The sequence below is a fragment of the Sinohyriopsis cumingii genome, chromosome 19 (genome assembly GCF_028554795.1).
Source record: "Sinohyriopsis cumingii isolate HCF-2022 chromosome 19, ASM2855479v2, whole genome shotgun sequence".
Taxonomy (NCBI): domain Eukaryota; kingdom Metazoa; phylum Mollusca; class Bivalvia; order Unionida; family Unionidae; genus Sinohyriopsis; species Sinohyriopsis cumingii.
The window spans coordinates 62,418,810-62,443,523 of NC_142979.1; the positions used below are offsets into that span (position 1 = coordinate 62,418,810).

The 24,714-nt window shown below is 36.5% G+C and overlaps 1 protein-coding gene across 1 annotated transcript; it reads right to left on the reverse strand.

Annotated features, from left to right (window-relative positions):
* Positions 1-1,391: 1,391 nt before the first annotated feature.
* LOC149775818 (uncharacterized) lies at positions 1,392-22,362 on the reverse strand. Its single transcript, XM_089943668.1, has 5 exons — positions 22,335-22,362; positions 14,063-14,217; positions 12,540-12,811; positions 11,285-12,246; positions 1,392-2,685 (listed from the first exon to the last, which is right to left on the reverse strand). The coding sequence occupies exons 2-5, from the start codon at positions 14,199-14,201 to the stop codon at positions 1,734-1,736; spliced, it is 2,325 nt and encodes a 774-aa protein (XP_089799794.1). The 5' UTR covers positions 14,202-14,217; positions 22,335-22,362; the 3' UTR covers positions 1,392-1,733.
* Between the last annotated feature and the right edge of the window lie 2,352 nt (positions 22,363-24,714).

Sequence of the window (24,714 nt, forward strand, 5' to 3'; positions counted from 1 at the left end):
TACTGCAGTAGATATAAACCATATCTTTGATTTTTCAGAATTCTTTTATTGTAAACTTTCCTTAGGTGCAGGTGTATGGAGATTTAAACAAACGCACAAGGACGTGAAGCATTACACATTGTGGGAATATCATACTATATATAAATACATTTTGCATTATATTTATACACACCTTCCTATACATTTGTACAGTATCACAATTTCTGAAAACAGGAAAAGCATACACTTATTAGTTAATTTTGAAGGACTATATCAAAACTAATTAAGTTATACGTTTACAGTTCATCTAGTCGTTTTCAGGTTAAAAGTGGGAGTTTTGTAGAGCCTACAGACGGTATCCTCAGACATAAAGAACGCTCTTGCTTCATAATTAAGGCATAATACAGTTAACTTCATCCAGTTGTGACTTGTACAACGTTAATAATAACCCTGTCATAAATACCATCTGCTCCCCGAATTTGATTAGATTGTCTTGCATCTTTCATGTAAAAATACAACGCATTGGTAAAAATTCCTAGCTCATTCTCTAATATTGTTTTACCTTTTTAACGTATGCAAATTAAGCAAAGTAACAAAAGTAGCTTTTGTAATATATATCACTTTTAAAGTCACAAAGTAATGTGGCACGTTATCATATTTCAATAAAACATGTATAAGAGCAGATAATGTAAAATGACAAAAACAATATTTATGTCGGCATGCAAATGGAAAGCCATATTCGATTGTCCTACTCTACTCCTTGATATTTTGCATAATCCTTATGTGATTTTTCCAAGTTAATGGCTTCACACAACTTGAGTATTATTTATGTTAATATATGTACCAGATTACACAGGAATAGATGAATATGAAACCCATGCTTTGTAAGCATGATGCTTGTAAATGTCTTAAGTACACTTCCACCACGCCATGTTTTAACTTAGCAGAGAAATTTCATTCTTAAACGAAATTTAAAACGATTAAAATAATGAAAACGAACATGTATTATGTCGCCAGAAAGTCACGTATCACTATTAGCTATGATTCGCATAACAGTGAAATGGACATATTCATATCTATCAGCGTTAACGACTATCTTCAAATCAGAACAAACGTAATAATGCACGTAGCTGATCATGAACGATGGCATCTGTCGCGTAGTCTTACTATCGTAGGGTAGGGCGACATTATTATTAATGTAGGATAAAAATCGCTTCTCTTATTTCGGAGATTGTTGTTAAATGCCAAGTTGATTTCATGTTACAATTATCCTTCTTCGGAGAAATACAATGCATCTGTACATCCGCGATGTACTCTTTTATAGCTTGGTTGTTTATCCTTGAATTTTCTTAGTTAGAAATACAACAAAATAAACAATATATATATATATATATATATATATATATATATATATATATATATATATATATATATATATATAATGCGGATTCGTATACAATGGACGGTGGATGCAACTATGCAGTCCCTCTTGAAAAGAGTAATATATATTTCCAAGAATGGTGGAACTACGGATTGCATACAACTAAGAATCGCTTTCATGCATGAAGTTTGCTTTAAGTACACGAAACTTTCAAAACCGTACTATTTCACTGTATCTTTATTTGCCAGTAAGAGGACTTCATAATTTGAAATAGGCAATATATCAGTATAAAGCAAACTAGCATTCAAAGCATTGGTATTTCGCATTCATATGGAACATTAGAAATAATCTTGTTTCCTTTTAATGCAAATCTCTAAACTTCCAATTCTAAACCTCTTATTCTCAACTCTTCAAGTCCCTTGCAAAATAATGTCGTAAAGATAAGTTGGTAGTCTGTCGACTGCACATTTCCTTCCTCTTCGGTACCCTCCTCAACGTCATCTAAGTTTATATTGTTAGTTTCACTGTTCATAAATTGTGTTGACATTCCACCGGCTTCTCCCATTATCATTGACAGTAAGCGTCTCCTTCCATTTCGGGTATCAAAATACACGATAGCTCCGCTGTCCCCTCCTGCTGCAAAGCTTGAATTTGAAGCTGGTTTGGGACTTACTAAAAGGTGATTTGGAGCATAGAGTGATGAAACTATCCCACTGGTCACCCCTGTGATGGCTCCCTTTTTGTTGACTTCTTGGCCCTCAAGCGTTATCAATTCTTCGATTTTGGTATCAAAAACCTCCGCTCTAACAAAACCACATGCTTTATCGTCTTCGATTTCCACGACACAATACTCCCTCATATGCTTAAAAACTTCAACAGCAGTAATATCAACAAGGTTTTCATCCGATGGTATCACTACTCTTGCAAAGCCTAGATTAACCCAGTTATTTTCTCCTAATTGCACCTCTACTTGATTGCCTCGATAGGGAACTACGTGCGCGCTGGTGACAAAGAAGAGTGTGTCTGGTTCATTCTTCAAGTTCAGAAAAAGGCCAATGGTTCCTGCCATTGTCATTCCTTGAGATATGCAAGACATACCCATTTTGAAAACGCCAGGAACACTTTGTTGCGCATTCCGAACATCATGTCCGTTGGCAAAGCATCTTGGTTTATCAATTATCCTAACTTCGTATTCATATGGAAAATTGTACAGGACTTTCATAATCTTCCTTTTGATCTCTTCTGAATTCTTCATAATTGGGCCATCAATAAAGACGCAGAAGTTTCCAAATAACTTGCCCGTCCTAAACGGGACATCTTTCAATCTGGAATAGAAATCACTCAAACAATCTGATACAAAAAAATACATTTAATCAATTAATATGATATACGATGGAACTCGATTTATTGAGATAATCAGTCTATAGGAGTCTGAGCTGCAATTATGTGACCGTTCTTAAGGACCATCATAGAAGTATGATAATAACAGTTCTGTATAATTTTACGGATCTAGCCTAAAGCCATCTACCCTATGACTTTGTCAACGCATGAAAGTTACCTACAGGCGCAATTGCAAGATCGTAGTCATGCAGGATATAAGACCAGCCTAGACCAAGGGGAAAAAAATCCTCTATCATCATACTACTTACCGCATGGCCCACTATCTACTGCAACGACAATTATATATGTTGGTACATCAGCTGACCATTCTCATGGTTTGCATAAATTCTGGCTTGGCCACAATCTTTGGGCATGAGTGTAGCCACGTATATTGAAAATTTATTTCATACATAAGGATAGCTCCAATTATAAGTGCAGCTGTGCTCAATGACCGATCATTATTTATATGCATTCTTAATGTTAGCTATTTGTGTTTTCTGCCAGCATAACAGAGCTGCTTCTTGGATAAGGATGTATTAGAATTAGTTTTTCGTGGACCATTCAATTCTCAAAGGAAATATAGGCTTAATAAATCTAAATCTCAAAGCGTAATAGTACATTTCTTGTCCTTACACAAGAGTCAGCCAAAGTGATACTCCCAATGTGAAAGCTTCTCATCGCATTGCCTGGTTGAAGTGCTAGCAATATCTGAGAGACCTAAAACGTATTATTCCAAGACTGTGTATGATTACCATAAAATGTACCATGTATGGATGTGTATATAATAAGCCTTGGATTAATAGATTTTGCACTGGCTTATTAAGGGCAGGGTGAACGCGTATGTTATTTTACCATCTTCTTAACATCAAGTACGTATATGTGTGTGTGTGTGTGACTTGGATTTTTAACGTAGCTTTAACAGTTTTTCAGTCATATCGCTACGATGTCTGCAGTGTGGCATCATGCCGCAGTAATGTAGCATGATGTCCCACCCAGTCACATTATCCTGACACCAGGTCGACCACTAACCTCTTAATGCTGAGCGCCAAGCGAGGCAGCTGTTAGTACCATTATTGTACGTTTTTGGTATGACTCGGCCGGGGATCCAACCCACGACCTCTCGCATCCGAGGCGGACGCTCTAACCACTAGGCCACCGGAGCGGTTCAAGTACGTATCGTTTATATATTTGCTAATTATGCGCAGTGGCCTAGTCAGATAGCAATTATACCTTTAATCCGAATATTGCTGGTACAAATCACAGTCGTGGAAAATAATATTTGTTCTTAATAATTGAAGATTTGGTTGTACATGAAAAGTAATGTTAATCTGACGATGTAAGGTCGATACCAATTACAAATGCGATGCATAACTTTCAGAGACCTATATTGGTTTAAACAACATCTGGAACTTCTAGTCTGTCGATCGTCACTCTGGGGGATCATCTGGAGCTGCATTCAAACCGACATAATCGATATTGGCTACGCACGTTAGTTCTCCGTCAGAAACTTCATGTGAAACAGCCACAATATGTAGAATGTCAATAATCTCAAAGATACCAATTCACAAGTACAACCAGATTGGAGCTGTTTCCTTTTATATTTTTCTAATACCATAGCATGTATGTAGCGCTTCGTGTTGGGCTCTGTACTCGGTCATGTCTTAGATTTGGTATCGGAGTAGAGCCTCGTAATCAGCTTTGTTAACCATGAGCATCTATTCGCGAGTATTATCGAACGCACAGGCAAAGACTCACCGAGCATGTGATTATAGAAACACCCGACGTAGTTGAATGGTTTCAGACGTCAAAGAAATAATAGTCAGGACTGGGACGATTGCAGTTTCTGATTCTGCTAAAGCATAAACAATAATGAAAAATAAAATCTCAATTAGCCAGTGATTTCCCAAATATGTAAGCAGGCTAACTGTGATTCAACTAACGCAAATCAAGTGAGACCTTAGGATAAGAATAACGAGCGGGCTTTCCCCAGAGGATCCACGACTGACTTTAAAGATACTTCGTGAAATGACATCTCAGTGTTATATCAAGGTCCCTATCCGGACCAATCGAACAGAATTAGCACCATAACGTCGGCATCGTATCACACATACCATTACTACTGAGGTTGCAGTTAAAGCTCGACAAAATACAAGTCCCCAAGTATAAGTTACATACATGCCGTGGTGATTTACAAAATTATCAGACAATTATTCCTATCGAATACGAACCGAGCAAAGACGCTGTAAAATGTCTTTCAAAGATGCATCCATGAATCTATAAGAGGATACTGCGCACTTGTATCTCAGCGGTTATGATGGAAACGAGGTTTACAATCACATAGTACTGCATTCATGATCCAAAACTGCACCGACGCTGAGATTCTTACTTATGCCATAGGTAAAGCGTTTACAAGGATTCGGAGGGAAAAAAACCTCACCAATGCAGTGTCTGAATGAGATGTAGTAGAAGAGCGGAAGTTCAGCTGCATATGTACGTACTAAATAATATTTGTGGTTCGCATGACATTTTAACACCAGCATGTATTCCATAGCATAATAATGTAAAACTACCGCTAGAACCAGCCTAGAAAATAACTGAACAAGGTTCATGCGGGTTTGTCATACTGGAGTCAGATGATATGTAATGACTGAGCCACTAATGTGGTATCGTAGTCATGACTCTGTTGAAGGGTATTTAAATCGCTTGAGATTAAGACGAAATGAATCAGACAACAGTTCCCCTCCCACGTGGACATGATTAAGACCAACGATAGGAGTCGTGAGTTTTTCGTGGTCCACCCATTGCCGGATTTATGAAGGAGCTTTTAGCTTAACTGATACCAAAGTACTCGATCACTGTCACATTATTAGCATGTATAGAGGAGAGGCACACAGCTTATGAAATCTACAGTTGCGAATTCAATCCCTAAAAATAAAACTCCCTCTGGTTATGATGATGGCAACCTGAACACATTTAGTCTGGGTCAGGAGCAGTTCATTGACTCGTTACAGTTTTTGAATTCCAACCTAGAAAAGGTAGTCAGTCTTGAAGTAGAACTCTTAAAAATCGCCACTGGATATGGTACTCTGACAAGTTGAAGCTGATAAATACGACTATGAATACATGAACGGTTTACAAGGTTTGTTGAAACTCAATTACCGCCAACCAGGGTACTCCATTCACCGTTATCGCGCGATTCCGTCAACGATTATCAACAAGCAAATATGTCTGGTTCTCGTTTGATTGCCAAAATCTCAGTGGCTATCATGATCTGCATTTCAGATATACTTTCGCTCTCGCATATCTTTGATGCCTTGCATGATTCAGTCATAAGTGTGTAGAAGCTCTATCCATCGCACTACAGTTCGACACCGGGAATGGATTGGGATCCGCTGCTGTCAAACACAAAACTAGAAATAGAACTGCTCATGAACATATATCAGAGTCTAGTTATTTGGCGTTGTGTTAATGGCACGCTTCAGTTAACAACCCAAACGTTGAGGGATATGAATCCGTTGTTCCAAACAGTTACATCATGTATGTAACTACAATGCCTTGTAAGGTTAGGCAATGATGCAGCCCATGCCTGTTGGCAGGTTTCAACAGGTTAATCCCGAGAGAGCAGAAACATTTACAATAACGACAGAAACAATGATATTTGACACCTTTATGAAGTCGGCCAACAGTGTCCAGACAAGCTTCACAATCTGAACACGACTATCTTCGAGGACAAGATGTTCTGTTGGCGCCATATCATGTCCACGTATCAGATTATACATTATACTTGACGTAACTATACAGAATGTACTAAGCTAATAACCAACATTGGAACTAAAACACCTATGTAGTTCACATACGTGGTTTATAATTATCTCTGTGATTGGGTGTTCGTGTGTCACAGATCCAGCGATCTCTTAGGTTTTGTCAGACCGCATGGATTTCAACGTAAATTAAAAATGAAAATATACCAGCGTTCTCCCATCTACCAACAAGTTTGAGTGAGATTTCGTTAAACTCGTGAACAATGTTGTGTTCGGCAAAACTATGGAGAATCTTCAAAAACGGATTCGTTTCGACCTTGTCCGTGATAATAAGCAAGGAAAGCTTTAAACGTTCAATAAGTACCAGCATTCGAGGCCCGAGTAATCTCCAATGGTGGACCCATTGCCGTACACAACAAAAATCGGAACTAAAGCTGGCAAAGCCTATCCACTTTAGTGCTTGTGTACCGAAATTATCTAAAGTGCTTGTTTACGAGTTTCGCTACAACAAAATCAAACCAAGGTACAGGAGCAATGTAAAAATGATTCAAATAGATCCAGATTCATTGTTGCTGTATATTTGTATTATTACCATCAATAACAAGCACGCGGACAAGAGTGAAGCGTCGCTGGTAAATGAATTTGACACCAGCAAGTATCCGAATGAGATGCACTGTTTAGTAACGAAGGTAAAATGGTTAATGGTAAGGTAAAAGATCAGTGCTCAGGTAAGCTTATTCAGGAATACTAGGGATTGGGCCCTAAAATGAATTCGATCAGTGATGGTTTGCTACAAACTCATCAAGAAGACAAAAAGTGTTGCACGCGTGATTATGCAAAAGGATCTTCAACATGACATGTAAGTATAACCTCTACGTGACCCATGCGCATTCGCACAACCAGCAACCTTCATCGGGTCAAAACACATCGGATATGTGCGTGTGTGTATAGTTGCCTTAGAGTAAGTTTGCCCCCACTTCTGTGATGGAATCTCTACTTGCGCATATCCCAAAATGAATCTGGCTGTAGTTCTGTGTCCAAAGGAACGATTTTCGATTCCTCTTGTACAAATGCTCTTCTTTAAGGACGAAGTTGACTGTCTCGTGTTATCAACCCGATCCGATATTGTAAATATATCGACGGACCGTACAGGGTCAGTAGCATGACGATAATTTAAAACATAATTTAAACATAATTCAAAATAAATTGCCTTTCTTACACACGTTAATGGGAAAGCAAACACAACAAAAATACATTATTTAGTGATTATATTTGTGGTGGAAGTCGAGTTACCCACTTTGTGATAGGGCCGTAGACCTTATCGAGAATTCCTTAACGTACTGATGTAAAAATGATCATTTCGCAACTGTACGATTCAAGCGTTCTACAATAGTCTGGTCGCGATGTATGTTAACAGGTCCAACACGACGACGCATTTTATGTTTTATTAACAACGCATCAACGACTCCAAGAAATTATTGGCCTCAGTCCATCAGCAGCAGCACGGCCATGTTTGTGTTGAGCGTGTTAAAATACATTTAAACGCATATGTGACACTTGCCGAATCTATTGACGACAACAGCTCAACAGCTCAATGTTTTTGTATCTCCAGGCAACATATGCAATGGTGAACGCGTACTTGTATGTGCATGTGCGAAACGGGTCATGTGGAACATACGAAAAATCAGCCCATCCATGGGAAATCATCCTTGGTATAATAAGGTAAATTTGCCTCAGCGCTTGTTTGGCTAACCACCCACAAGCGGTCCATTTGGAAACGTTTGACACGCTCGATAACTTTTCAGCGGCAGTTTGACCTTTCAAATAACCGCTTGGACTACATTTGATTTTGGATAATTTCCGATAGGAAACTTCACTCTTTGTGTTTATTATGTTCATGTCCTTTATCTCCAATGAGGGTTTTAGCCTTCATACCTCTTTTGATGTTCCATCTAGGAATTATTTCTCCTAGTGAAGATTTATCACAATAAAGTCATCGATATTCATCGGCACGTTGACGTCCACGGACATTACGTGATGCTTTGTAAACAAGATCACGTTGTTGACATGCAGCGACGAAACAGTTGATATGTGCTTCCCCAGGATTTGGCAAATTGTTAGAATCAAGTCGTATATCCAGTTGTGTTCCAGGCCAACAAAATATTTATTTAGGGATGTCCTTTTCACATGAATATTTGCTCCGTGTTGTTAGTAATATTTCATGATGATAATGCCCCTGCGGACTGTAAATTTGTGCTATCCAAAGGTATGCTTTGAATGTCTTCAATGAGTCCCTCTTTTGTTTTAGACTAATGAATGACAGCATTAATCGGGCCTGGTGAAGTATCATTCCTCACGACGACCACAAACTCAACTCAACACTGTTCGATGAGGCTTTTTAGGGAAAATATGCAACCAACAACGTGTTGACAGCATTTCAACTCCTGGTAGATGGAAACACCCGAACGGTAAGTTCGATGATATTTTCACCACTAGCTAAAGAGAGTAAGTTTCCTCTGTTCTGGATTTGCGGTTGGCCAATTGTGATTTACTCAGATTCACAAAGTCAATCAGGTACTTTCGAAGTGTCTTTTAGCGGAATGAAATTGCATAGATGATTCCATGCAAGTGGAAATTGGGACTCTAGAATCGTTAGCCTGGAATCAGCGACAGCACATGGAACGCATTCAGTTGCATACGTGATGAAACCCAAACAACTTTGCATTTTGATTCGTATGGGCTTCCACTGCCACTTGATGTTGTTGATTACTTAACTCTGTGCGGCTGATGATAACCACGATTTTATTAGATCCTACCGCTGAAAACTAGGCTGGAGTTGCTCATATGAGGCTGTCTTGATGTTTAAGCGTTGCTTGCACTAGAGCGTTCGCCAACCCCGCAAACGCTTATGTATTTTACGTTAATACTTAGAATATATGCTTAATGGAATACAAAATGCCTATTAACATTTAAGAACACTCAAATGCCCTGCGAATATGACTGAGGTTAACAGCGGGTAGTTGTTTATATCGACTCGGGCGAGATTGTGATTTCCCAGGATTAAACTGGAAAACTGCGAACATCAAACGTTAACGTTCAAAATCTTGTTGTAACGTTGCTGGGCGCCGTTGCATTAAAATCGGAAGGAAATCAGGGAATCGGAGATTCCAGTGTGTTGATTACTTTTATCAAAGACTTTGTCGATACTGCTTCATAGAGCCATATTCAATAAATAATAATCATCGAAGTAAATGAAGAAACGGAGACTTAAATATTCCTTAGGTAAATAGTTATGACAGTTGTATCAGAAAAGAAAAAATAACTTTTAGAAGTGAGTGTGCTTCTTTCACCTAGAAAAGACCACCTTGTCGAGCAATTATGCTCCACGATCACATTACCAAGATAAGATTATGATAGACTGCGAGATGAACTCCCCAAGAGAATCATGCTTGCTTGCTTGTGCAATACGAAGCTTGTGCGTGGCCGTAGATGCTGTATTCGGAATCACCGAATCCTCAGCCGTTGCTCTGAGTGTGGCTTGAATCACGACTACATTAACTATTATAAGCAGACCAATCCGAATCGTTACTGGGGCCATATCAGTCGTGAATGATGAAACTGGCGTCGCTACTAAAATAATCTTGTCATCGCTGCATTCGTGAATACGTGTCAATTAAGAACTTCTCGCGGAGAAACAAAGTTGTCTTAATTCAGTTACCAAGTTGAATTCGATGGGTATTGATGATAAAAACAATTACCTTGGCTGGATTTATGACCGAGTTGGTGGAAATGGAAAACCACTTTCCACTCCGTGCACAGATAGGTCACCGGAGAAAGTATGACCTAGCAATTTCCGTTTGAAATACGAAAAGTGTATAAATGCCAAGTAAATAAGCAGACCTTTCACTGCAGACAACTGCATCAAAAATAACGTCTGCATGATATACACTTCTGCAAAAGACGTCAAAGAAATGTATAGAAGTAGCTCATCCCAATTATATCACATTTAGAATTCTCTCAAATATTGAAGTGTTCTACCATACATGACTTTCCTCTTGCATCGGCTCCAGGTGGTAACGTTTATGCTCAGGCATGTGCACGTATATGAGTACAAATTCATTAGATGTAAAAGGCTTTAACATCGATCAGTACAAAAATACAAACTCGCTATTATCATATTACTACTTCCTTTTGTGTCTAAAGAAACGACTTTTGACTTTGGTAAGTACAACTTACGAAAACCGAATGAAAATTATTCGCAAGGGTGTCTAATTCTCAAGATATAAAGCATTGATGAAAAACATTGAAAAATTAAAAATTTTATTCAACCAGACCGAATCCAAATGTATTCAAAAGAAAAAAATATTGGGCCCTGCTAACCTGTCTTTGTATACAGAGGTAAAACATGAGCTGTGGAAAGTTCAATAAAAGTACATTCTCATTGTGCATTTTAATCCCAACAAGTTCCCAAAATAATTTTTTTATAGCAAACGCTTACACTTCATGCCATTTATTCATAATAACGATATTGCAACGTTTCTAAATAACAAAAAAAGGTATCATGTTTAGTTATAACAATTTAGTTAATATACTGTATTTTATAAAAATGAATTCGATTTGTGTTTGTTTTCAATAATTCAGACTTTATTTTTGTATGCTGGTTATAGTTACATCAAGAAGAATTATTAAACAGATACGATGCAGCAATTATTAGAAAACTTATATTCCTTAGCATATGTTGCTAGACGTTGGTGTTAATATTGCACGGTAATTTTCTACTTACTTTTTGTGAAGGGCTTGCGTCCATTTTTCGAAAGGATCTTTTGACTTTACTGGAAGACCGGTCGCATCCCATTCCTCGCTGAACTCACTGCCTGTACACAGTTGCATACTTCTCTCCTTTAGGATTCCTTTCATCTCAAAATGTAATCTTTTCAAAGTCTCAATAGATGGCTGTGCACTTCTGAGAGCTCGAATATTTGATTTTATTGGTTTCTTAAGTTTTTCAAACTCATCAATAAAACGATCTACATTTGGCATTTCCCGCTGCTTTTCTAACTGGGTTACCGTCGACTGCAATTGACTCGATTTTCCATCCAAACCTTTCTCTTTTTCTTCAGGAAACTCCTGTTGAGTCGATTCATTTTTTGGTTTGGCTTGATCATCTTTGCGACTACTTTCCAGAAGGTCGTGTATGTTCAGCAGAATATCTTTAGTTTCCTCTCTTAACTTGCTAGCATACAAGAAAGAATGAATAGCGGGTCCTGGTATCTTAAATATGGCGACTAATTTAGAGGCGAGCAGAATTGCAGCACGATCTGCTAAACACAATCCAAAATAAGACCTGTGTAGTTTCTTGGAGCAAATAGTAGGTAGATCCTTATCTACCAGCATGCCCTCTATGGATATTTTCAAGTTTCTGAACAATTCATCTAAAGTAATCGGTCTATTACCTCGCAGATTAGAGACTTTTGTGACACTAAAAATGTAAGTTTCAATGTGGACGAAAGCCATGACCATTATTTCCTCCAAAATCTTACTCAGTGTAGTAGATAAGGCATCTCGTTCACTTTGGAAAACGATGACCTTTCCCATGTTATATGTTTTGTTTTCGTCTTGTAAAACGTCTTGCAAATGCGCTGAAATATCATCTTTCTTTTCGTTCTTTCTGTCTCGGATGAAACATATCGGCTCATAACATTGAAACCTCGCTTCAAGCCACGGTGGTCTATCTGAACCTACAAACTGCAAAAGCAAACTCGTAGAATGAGGATACATATTTATTTGTACTCGAGATGCTAATGATTATTATATATTTTGTTAGCAATTCTGGCATTTTATACAATAATCCGAAGAATAAATATTTTCCTTAAGTTACTTAAAATACTCTGAATGAAATGTACATAGAAACACATATGTATCTTGATAGCAAAATATACTTAAAGTATTACTTAAAACCTTGAATTATGCGAAAATGACCAACGTTAAGAAGGCATTCAATGATCATTCTTTGGGTTTGTAAATGGTAGCGTTTCAACCTTTTCAATGTCCGATGAACTCATGGTATAGATGCCGATCAACGGTTTCGTCGTGGCTTCACTGTTATTCCATCCTTCAATATCAGTCAAGTGCAAAATTTCCCTCACTTCATCATGTTCTGTATAATCTTTCATGAGCTGCTGTAAAGCGAATTTTGTGTTCCCTGGTCCAAAGACTGCAATTTCCAGATGGGGGGACGATGTAACAGATCGAATACGTTTATCCAAAAGGAGTAGCTCATCGTCATTCCTGAGGCCTTTTGGAAGCTTATCTTCAAGAAGACGATACAATTAAACATATTTCTTGAAAATAAATTGACACTGATTATCCAATATTTGTAATGTATGTATGTATGTATGTATGTATGTATGTATGTATGTATGTATGTATGTATGCATGCATGCATGCATGTATGACTGACCGACTGACTGACTGACTGACTGACTTTATTTCCTCTTAAAAAGAGATTACATCAGATTAAGCAAATTCATGATAATACAAGATCATAAAATATAACAGAAAACTGACAAAAATACAATAGTAATACTGTGTCAGCTACCGTATTGACAAAACGAAATATCTCAATACCTGCAATTATGCAAATCTGCAATCATTTGGCGGAGCATGGCACTGATCTTTTAACAGTTGCTTGATGATGATAATATTTCGAAAAGTTAATACGTCTATAGTGTTATGTGCTTAACATTAAGTTCGAGATAGCAACGAAAATGAAATGAAAAACTTATAACAGTGTAATTCTATATGTAGTTTTTTTTCTTCATATGACGCAGGTATTTATGCATATATATACTTGTTTGCGCGTATGCGTGCGTGCATGCATTTATCTATGACTGACTGTTTAAATGACTTAGTTACCTCTTCTACAAAGAGTATATCAGGTTGCTAAGATACATATTATACATATCATAGGATTATGAGACACATCATAGACGAGAACGCAAGCATGATATATACATCGTCAACTAATGCATTTACAAAATGAGATATATAAATACAGAAAACCATATAGAAATCTCTAGGAAATAAACATAAACAAATACATAAACAAATACATAAACACACACACAAACAGCTGTCATACAACAAAATTTGCGGATTTGACAAGAAGACTATGCCTTTAATTGTTTATTTTTAATGTTAATTTACTACTTACTTTTTATACATGTTAGAGCATGTTAGTTGATAGTAGGGCACACATTTTATCTTCAAGAAGACGATACAATTAAACATATTTCTTGAAAATAAATTGACACTGATTATCCAATATTTGTAATGTATGTATGTATGTATGTATGTATGTATGTATGTATGTATGGGTGGGGAAAATTAGAGCTACGTTTTGTAAAGAGTGCTGATTTTTAAGTACGTTTAAATAAAACGACTTTTCATAGAGTTTCTTTTAAAACCATTTACTTCTCAAAAGGAGTTTATTCTAAGCAAAGTGTAACGAAATTTTCTGCAAGTTTCAAGGTTAACCATAACTTGTAGGAAAGAAAATTACCTATAGTTCTTATAAGTCTTGGATAGAAATCTTTCAGCCTGTCCCTAAAGTACTTGAATTTTGGGTACGCCTCAGAGGGGAGTCTGAATAAGGTACAGTAATCTTCATCATTAAATCCCATATCCTCTGGCAACTCCATGTACGTGTCTGAAAAGCTAAGAAAAGACCGGCGTAATGTAAAAGGTTATTGGAAGCAATTTGAGCTTCTTCACTCAATATATATATATATATATATATATATATATATATATATATATATATATATATATATATATATATATATATATATATATATATATATATATATATATATAAACTACATATTTACAACACTAACCATGTAATCTTCCTCGCAATAATTGCTACTTTGGATATTTCACCATTTCGAAAACATTAATTTTAAAAGATAAAACAAGTATTGAATATTCCTTGTCCTAAACTTCCGAACGTACACCTCAGCATGTTGGAGAGAAGAATGGCATATTATAAAAGCAACATCCAGGCACTTATGTGTTGTCGGAAAGAATGTAGATGTCCTCCCATATTTATTGAAACTTATGAGGAGATGCATAAAAAGGTCGTCACAAATTAGTGTTCGATTTTGTTATTCGAGAAAGGTAAGACATAATTAATTGATGACTATGGCAAAAAACTTTTTTTTCGAAAATAAATTTAGACAATTTACCTTGTCTGTTGTTTCCTTAGTCAAAACAAAAGACGTCTGAACGTGTACATTACATTTAATGTTCCTGTTGCTACTACTGTTTCTTCCTCCCCTCCTCATCTTCAAGGAAATATTTCATATACTTTTCTCATGAAACAGTTTTAATTATGATCAAGTTTTAAACCAATAATAACTAATTGATCCGATTAGATTTACAACACATTTTCTATTTAAAATTATATCCTTAGCACATTATTTTTTGTTTCCGCGCAAACATATAAGCTAGAATTCGCTGAATATATAGCAACGAACCAAAGTGCACTATATGCAGATTAAATAGCACCATGCTTACCTACCTACACCGTAAGATTCTTGATGTATAAATGCTACTAAGCACTACAATTCTTACGTATATAAAGTCTAGACACAGTTCTGCTCTTGATTATTCGAAAAAATGGACCTACACACTTACCGTGAGCTTTGACACTATGTTCTCTTTGCCAAACAAAAACCCAATTAAATTAAAGAAATGAAATGGACCTTAAAACTTACCGTTTGCTTTGACACTATGTTCCCTTTGCCAAATAAAACCCAATTAAATTAAAGAAATGTCCAAACAATGTGAGACATCATACAGAAAATTTATGCATTTTGCATGTTCTAAAGTTGCATACCGAAGTAGCGGTGTGATCATGGTGCTTCCACAGCGGACCATGGACTACTACTCAAGTAATATAGAATAGAAAACGGGCTGCGTATCATATGTAGGTGAACAAAAAGACGTACCAAATGAAAACGTAAATTTATATCCACTACTCGATGTTAAAAGGGATGAAAGTCAGACTTAAAACACGGCAAGAAATAGATTCAAAATAATTAGAAAATTATACAGTAATTTTAAATCTTTTCGCAATGAGAAAAAAAATGGATACAATATCCTCCTAATAGCAAAGAAGGCCTTCTAATTTCCTTGTCTCCTAATTTTATTACAGTGCAATTTTACAGTGCTTCACATGCGAAGAGATTTTATCATTTTAAAGTTGGGATAAGAAACAACACATACGCCGAAAATCATCTTAAAGAATTTGAAAGTCAATTAAATGATGAAAAATACTACAAACATATTAACGAAGACCCGTCAATAGAAATTAAATAAAAAAATTCAATATTCATTAATGAGATTGCTAAAAATAATAATTCCGTATATGAGGAATTTAATACTTTCTCTCTTAACATACGTACAACTCATTTCGACATATTATTCAAAACTCATAAAAATCCTGACCATAATTTACCTTTAAATTATCCAGGACGACCCATTATGACAGGTTGTAATTCATATACTGAAAACCTATCCAAATTTATTGACAGTGTTTTACAACCTTTAATGAAATCACTTCCTTCATACATTAAAGATAATATTGATTTTATTAAAAAGTTGAAGTCTATTCCACAGCTATCTGATAACTCAATCCTGGTATCATTAGATGTAACATCACAATACACCAACATTCCGCATGTAGATGGTATTGAAGCGTGTAAATATTTTCTTGATAACAATCCTAATATTAGCACACTATCTAGTGAAGATATTTGTAAATAATAAACCTTATCTTGGAAAATAATTATTTTCAATTTAATAATATGAATTACATCCAAATAATAGGTACGGCAATGGGTAGTCCTATGGCTCCTTCATACGCTTCCCTTTTCATGGGTAAGTTGGAAAAAGATTTTATTCAAAACGAAAAGTTTAATCCATTTGTTTGGTTCAGAAGAATGTGTGTGTGTGTGTATGTGTGTGTGTGTGTGCTTAGGATTTTTAACGTAGCTTTTAACAATTTTTCAGTCATATCGCTACGATGTCTGCAGTGTGACAGTTTATAGTGATGTCTAGCACTGGGGCATCATGCCGCAGACACGTAGCATGATGTCCCACCCAGTCATATTGTCCTCACACCAGGCCGACCAGTCCAAACACTAACCCCATAATGCTGAGCGCCAAGCAAGGCAGCTCTTAGTACCATTTTGTAAGTCTTTGATATGACTCGGTCGGGGTTCGAACCCACGACCTCCCGCTTCCGAGGCGGACGCTCTAACCACTAGGTCACCGGAACGGTCTTCAACTGAAGTACTGAAAGAATTTAGTAATCTGCTAAATCATTTTTTCACCTGACGATTAAATTTACTTATACTGCATCTAGTACGCATGTTTCATTTTTAGATGTAAATGTAATAAAAAAAATATTGATAACACTATCTCTACAAATATTCATATCAAGGAAACTAATATCCACCAATAAGTGGAATATTCTTCATGTCATCCCATGTCATGTAAAAATGGTATACCATATAGCCAGGCCAAAATATACCGACGCATTATTTCAGATGATTGCCAATTACAAAATTCGTTGAATAAATTACAAACATATTTCCAAACTATAAATTATCCTGCATATATAATTGATTCTGCGCTGAACAAAGCCCGTAATCTTACTCAACATGAGGCTTTAAACACAGCAGAATGTAAAATAGAGAAAAATATAATTCCTTTCACAAATACAGTATAACCCTGCATTACCTAATATAGGTCGTATAATTAAAAAATAATATAGTCTCCATAATTTATCAAAAAAAAACCCTGCGTAAAATCACTTTACAAAAATAAACCAATTCTCGCTTATAGAAGACCCAAGAATTTGCAAGATTTTCTAATCAGTATTAAACAGACAGAAAATAAAGAAAGACAATTTTCGTCATCTAAATGTAACAGACACCGGTTCTCTCAATGTGTAAACATAAGAAAAAAGTTCTTCTTTCAGTAGCGCTAATACAATAGAGGTATTTTCTCTACGTAATATTCAACAAGTTTCTAAAAGAATGAATCATCATCGCTTTCATATGAAAAAAATTATAGAGATCCTCAGTTTTCCTCTAATATTTCAACACACTTTAACATCAATAATCACTCTACTCTATTTTTATTTCATGCCAATAGATATTGTGCATGGTGACATGAATAGACTCATAAAAGAAACTTATTGGATTCATAAGTTAGATACTTTGTATCCTAATGGCCTAAATGCACTATATAAAATTGTATTTTTTTTAAAATTTATATATTGCATATCCTTTATAACAATATAATTATATGTATGACTGTTTGTCTCTATTTTATTATATTATTTTATCATTTTAAAGGAATCTAAGAAACACACGCAATTTTTTTAAGACCAATTTATTCAGTACGTCTAATACTTATTTAAAAGTAAAGTGATTGTAAGAGAAATACACTGATAACACTGGACAACAAATTTTTACAAAAGTCATGTTACTGAAATAAAATTAGTCAATTCTTATCAATTTTTATGTGCTGAACACGAATATGACAGTCAAATTGCAAAATTGGCTCTAGTTTTTTTGTAATCTGCAAGAAATTAATGTTTACATAACGAAATGCATTCCAATAGTAAAAGGTCAACTGTAATAGCCTACCTATAAAAAATCAAGTCATTGACTACATCTTAGATTTCTTCGCCTGTCTCTTGTACAGCTGTTCGGGAGCATCTCTGAGGAGTGTCCAGCAGTAGTCAGCCAGCATTGTAGTGGACCATTTTCCCTGGTATCTTTGTTCCATTGTTGCGATATCTTGATGAAAACGTTCGCCGTGTTCATCACTAACAATACCACAGTTGCTAGGAAAGAAATCCAAATGGGAATGAAGGAAGTGAATCTTTAGAGACATATTGCAGCCAAGTTTCTTATACTTCATCAACATGTCTTCTACTAGTTCCTTATAGTTTTCTGCCCTAACATTTCCGAGGAAGTTTGTAGAAACTAGGCGAAAAGCATTCCATGCTTGTTTCGCGTCACCTTCCAGCAAGTTGTTGAACCGGTCATCTTTGAAAAGCTCTCGAATCTGAGGACCCACAAAAACTCCCTCTTTAATCTTTGCTTCGCTGAGTCGAGGGAATTTTTCATGCAGGTATCGGAATGCTGGCAAAGTCCGGTCAATGGCTTTCACGAAGTTCTTCATCAAACCTAGTTTGATGTGAAGGGGTGGTAGCAAGATTTTCTGAGCCTCAACCAGAGCTGGGTGTTGGATATTCTTCTCTCCAATGGCTACATTCTGCCTGTGAGTCCATTCCTTCCTCATGTAGTGCATTTCCCTTGCTCGGCTATCCCACTCGCATAAGAAACACATGTATTTTGTATATCCTTGCTGCAGTCCCATTAAAAGGGCAACTACCTTCAAATCACCACAGAGGTGCCAGCTGTACTTGTTATACTCAATGGAATTCAGTAGCTGCCTTAAGTTATCGTATGTCTCTTTCATGTGGACAGCATACGCTACTGGAATAGATGGAAGAATGTTTCCATTGTGCAAAAGCACAGCCTTGAGACTCAGTTTCGAAGAGTCCACAAATAGTCTCCATTCTTGTGGGTCATGAGTGATTTTTAAAGCATTCATGAGGCCCTCAATATCGGAACAGAATATCAGATTACTTTCCTTTCTGAAGAAAGGCTCCAAATGCTGGTGGCGCTTTCGATATGCAGTAATTGTGACATCTTCTTCTAGAAGATTCCATTGTTGGAGTCTTGATCCTAGCAATTCTGCCTTGTTCTTTGATAAGTCCAAATCACGAATCAGGTCATTTAGTTCTTCCTGTGTTATTCTGTGTGGGGTTGATGATGCACCACAGTGAAAATCTGGATCACTGCATGCTGATGGACCAGGAGAAGAACAGGTCGACTCACCTTTGTCTTCGTCAGATGAATCAAGAGAATATTCTGCTGGAGGTTCTGGAATAGGAAGTCCCTCACCATGTGGAACTGGTCTCAATGCAGACGGAATGTTTGGGTAGAGGAGGAACCAAGCAGAAGTAACAGTCATTTAGGTGGTTGCTTGGCTCTCTCCACACCATTGGGACTGCAAATGGCATTGATGACCTTTTGCAATTCAACCACTGTGAAAGCTGTGTTGTACATGTAGCACAGCATATATGCGGAGCCCAAGGCTTGTCTTGGTCACCAACCTTGCATCCGAAGTAAAGATGATATGCCTTCTTCACTTGAGAATTGATACTTTTCTTCTGGTTGGCAAATGTCACTTCCCCACAAATATAGCAAAAATTGTCCGCGGTATTAACACACTTTCGAGGCATTACTGTTCTTTATTGTACGTAAATGGATAAAATAATAAGTTTTATGTAACAGTAGCTTGAACTGTCTCGCACAACGTCTAAAATATTTTAAATGCTGAACCTATCTGATTGGGCTTTATATAGTACACTGCTTACGTCAGCTTCAGCAGCCGCCTGGCATTAGTATAATAGGCCTACACATGTATAGTACACTGCTGACGTCAACTTACTTCAGCAGCCGCATGGCATTAGTATTGCATTGCATCAGAAAATGATGCAATCAACTGTGGATGATGTGAGCATGATGGTATTATGCAATGTTACATCATTATTCCGGATGTTGCTGCAGTCCTACTGGAGAAATTTACACAGTGAAACATAGAAAATGAGGTATATGAATATCTTCAAAACGAGAGCCAATTCAAATTTTTCACGGTTATATTCGTGTTCGGCACACCAAAATACTACAGATTAGGGCCTTTTCAAGTCAGTAATGATTTCACTGTTGACCAGTGTAACAACTAGAGGGCAAGAATGGTAAGAACTAGCACCAAGATGTTTATGTCTAACTTTTATACGAGTCAGTTTCATTATTATTACTAATTCTTACTGATAAATATTTCTCCAAGCTTACTTTCCGATTCGTATAAGGTCCGTACCAGTATAACTTAGCAGTTAACACCAACTTATCGATCACATGATAGAAACAACTGCATCCATAAAAAATACTTTATGCTTAAAACAATACACTAAACGCAAACAAGAGCTACTACTATCCCAACGCGTTCTACGCCATTCTGTCCCCCATCGCCACCAGTGCCTCGAACACGCAACGCCCAAACCAAAACCCAGAGGCCACAATCCGATATCCGTTGCATATAGTGTTTTCTTTCTTGCTTTTATTGTTTATATAAAGCTGGTCAAACTATTTAAAAGTGCCACTGTAAGAAACATTATTTTTGGAAATGAAAGCTTTAAGCCATCTCTGAAAAATAATACCACACTGGCGCATGATTACCACATGAACAAATAACTACCATTGATTTAAGGGAACATTTGGTAATGGACAGTCATAGAGACATACAACCGGAGGGTATCCAAATATCCCCGACTCTAAAGCATGGAGGCAGAAAATGACAAAGAAGAATGAAAAGACAAAATTTTTTTTTTAAAAAAACAAGGGTAATTTGTTGATTATGGGTGGTTAGAGTGAATATTCCTCTTAATATATTTCTTACATATGTATGGAGGATGTTCTACACCTGTTTTACATAAAACAGTATTTTAAGTTTATTCCTTTTGATATGTACACATATAAGAATGTTTGCAGAAAGAAGTATGGTATTCAGTGTCGTGCTAAGCAGTCTGAGGGGGCGGTCCGCCCCGGGTGACAGCCAGAAGGGGATGTGCCATCGGGAGAGAGGAAATACCAGTACAAGTTTTCAAACCAATTTTCCAATTTTCTTATGACAGAACCGTCCTGTTTAAAAATCGACTTGCAAGCATAATATATTTTTCTGTGTATTTAAATTTTAATATTATTTATGGAGTGCCAAAGGAATGATTCGCCCCTGATGCCAAATATTTTAGGTATGCTCCTGATGGTATTGTACTTTCCTTCAAAGAAATATTTACTTCTCATATGATTCGTATGCTGGGCTGGGTGCAATGCAAGTGAAACATTAACATGTAATTGTCTACGCAGCCTAGGTGCTGATTATACTAGTACAAATATTTGACAAGTTTTTATCTTTGTTGTCTGCATATAACTGTGTCGTATAGTTTATCTGCATTTGATTCTCTTAACGTTAAACCCATTCTCACAGACCCCAAAAGTGGACCTTATGAGTGATATCCTCTTGGACATGGCTACCGTACGGACAAAATAACTCATCAACGATTAAGGAAGACATCAAATGACATAGATACAGACAACAGAACAATATCGCATACTCCGACTATAAGCATAGGGAAAAAAGACTAGCAAAGAGGAATGGAAAAGAACGATAACAAAGTCAATGTCACCCAGAGGTGTCAAGAGTGAATCTTCTTTTAAGCTGATTTCATAAATCTCAAAGGTGAATATCCAATGACGGTTTCCTTTGACAAGCACACTTCTGTAATAATTCCATTAACATCTGGTTGTTGTTGGTGTGGGCTTAGCGCCATGTTTCAGCACGGTATAGGCTATACATGGCAGACAGCAAAAATAGTCGAGAAAAAATCCCGGAAAGTAACCACCGACCCTCGGGAAGCGACTGTCACGCTTTCTCACATACCCATATACTTTTATTAGGCCGAGCTGGAGACTCGAACCCTTGCGGACAGAGGTGAGATAGCAGTGATCGGTAGACCACATGGGCACCCAAGGCACGAGTAACATTTTGACAGAAGAAATGAGCAGCAACGGCTTTTATCATTTTTGAAACACTACAATAATTATAAAATATGAATTAAATCTTACCGCAGCTGTTCCCTTGGGCGTCCCGGCAATCTAATGTGAAACTCAGCTAATCTTTTCTATTTATATCTCCTCTATATAAATTGTAATAGCAGCTTATCTTTAGGTCAAATTAGATCATGGCTGTTGCAAGATCCTAGTTTTGATTATCTGTGTCACTGATAGAAATCAAATGTATCTACTAGTCCACTGTACGCAAATGGTTATGTTGCCAATAAATGATTAAACCTTGCCATAGCGACTAGAATAAACTAAACAATGTGGCTTTGGTGATAACTACTAACATTTTACACGAGCACACAATTGCGCATTAGCCGTGTGCTTCACCGAAAGATGCTATTTTTATTCATTACTACACATATTTGATAGCACATTGTGTAATAATATGGAGCGGACATAGGTTGCGAAATTAATGTAAACATAAAATCTCAAACAGTTTCGAACAACAGTTGTATGATGTTCAAAATGACAGTGCACTATACAGTATATTAATTAATGTGAACGGTGGATTAGTCACTTGCAACTTAAAATTGCTGCAAAGCAAGACATCCAGTCAGTCAAACCGAACAAATTTTCTCACAGTCTGCTATATTTAGGCTGAACCTCGATAAAATCTGTCCCACCCTAGCAGCCTTTTGATAGTGGAGTCTCGTCATTTAGGAAACAATACAGAAATCCGTTGATTGTTCAGAGACGTAAAGGAATTCTTCCAAGTAGTTGAATTGCTTTGTTCTTTAATGTCCTTTCTAACACTTTAAAAGCATACTATTTTTTTGGCATACGATAGTTGTAGTCAATAGATCACATATCAATATGTTGGAGTGCTGGGTGCCTTGGTAAACGCAAATTAGTTCGTTTGGTATAACAATTACAACTATTATTGAGACTTGTCTATATATGATTTCATACCATTGTCTAATTTAGGTATTTAACAACTGTCTGAACTTGAATATCTTTTTAACAAAAAATGTTATTTCCCGTATGGCAGAATATACTAAAGACAAGAAAGTATATTTTGATGCTCGCAGACTAACTTTTTCGTAGTAACATACACTCATAATCATGTGATCTATCTTGTGAAACGGTTTCATCAAACTATACATCTTTTGATGCATTTACATAATTTGGGGGGAAAGAGCTGTAGTGCAATGTAGGTTTAGATTTAAATATACTCATCTATTATTGAGTTAGTTTCGTCCATGACACATGACCTTTTTGTAATGCAATCTGCCATATTTAATGATTGCTGTCTCAACAAATGACACCATAAATGGATTCGTTTAGTCCATACCCAGCAAAACTCCATCCCGATAAGTTTGTTTCTATGAGCACAAATGACTGTAAATATGTTACCCCTACCCACCATCTGTCTAGTGAGAATCAGAGCCCTCTATCTCGATTTTTAATGAATCAGTTGATCCATATATCGATGACTGTCCCCGTGGACTTAGTCTTAGGGTTTTCACTTATACACTGTTGAGATCCCTATCAAATAGATGAATATATATATATATATATATATATATATATATATATATATATATATATATATATATATATATATATGGGTAACTGAAAGTGACCATTGTGTCCATCCTTACAATCAACAAACTTTGCGCATGGGTAATAACTTTCAAACTATCCAAGTCTCCACTTTACAATTATTTAATACCTAATGATGATGAAAATACATACGCGACTGGTATATGCCCTGGGTTAGGCCTTGCTCTATGAGACTTACCGATCCTACTTTTCAATAAGGTCAGTATGTTAGAAGGAAGCATGTAGGAAAATAACGTTAAGAGTATTACAGTATCTCTTTTACGATGATCTTTTAACAGATATCAGTTTTACTATCAAAGTATATAGAGGTGCTTTTACCCATTACCCCTCCCTATTTTAGCGAATCTTTTTTCAAAAGCTACCTACACAAAAGTAGCAGTAGTAGGTGTTTCTTTTGTGTTGTTGCTGTTGTAGTGGCTGCGTTATTAACTTGTATCAGTTATAAGTTTATTTTGTCCTCGTTTTGCTAATGTATGTGTGTAGCAAAGGACACGAATTAGAAACAACGCCTCTTTTACAAAAATTTGAACTAATCTGGAAAGTAAATAGTACAAATGGCTGTCAGGTCAGGGATCGTGTGTGTCTGAATTGCTGCATATATATAGTATAAATTCTGTCGATTACTTTGATGTATGTAAAAATGTGAGTCGTTATAAAATGTGCCGGATCTATTTGTGAATAATGATAACTCCATTTTCAATACTGTACTCACTCAGTTATCGTCCTCAGAACTCTCGTCCTCGGAACTCTCGCCTAAATCGCTTTCGCTATTCGCCTATAAATTATCGTGTTCCGACTGTTTCGTTTTTGAATTCCGGCT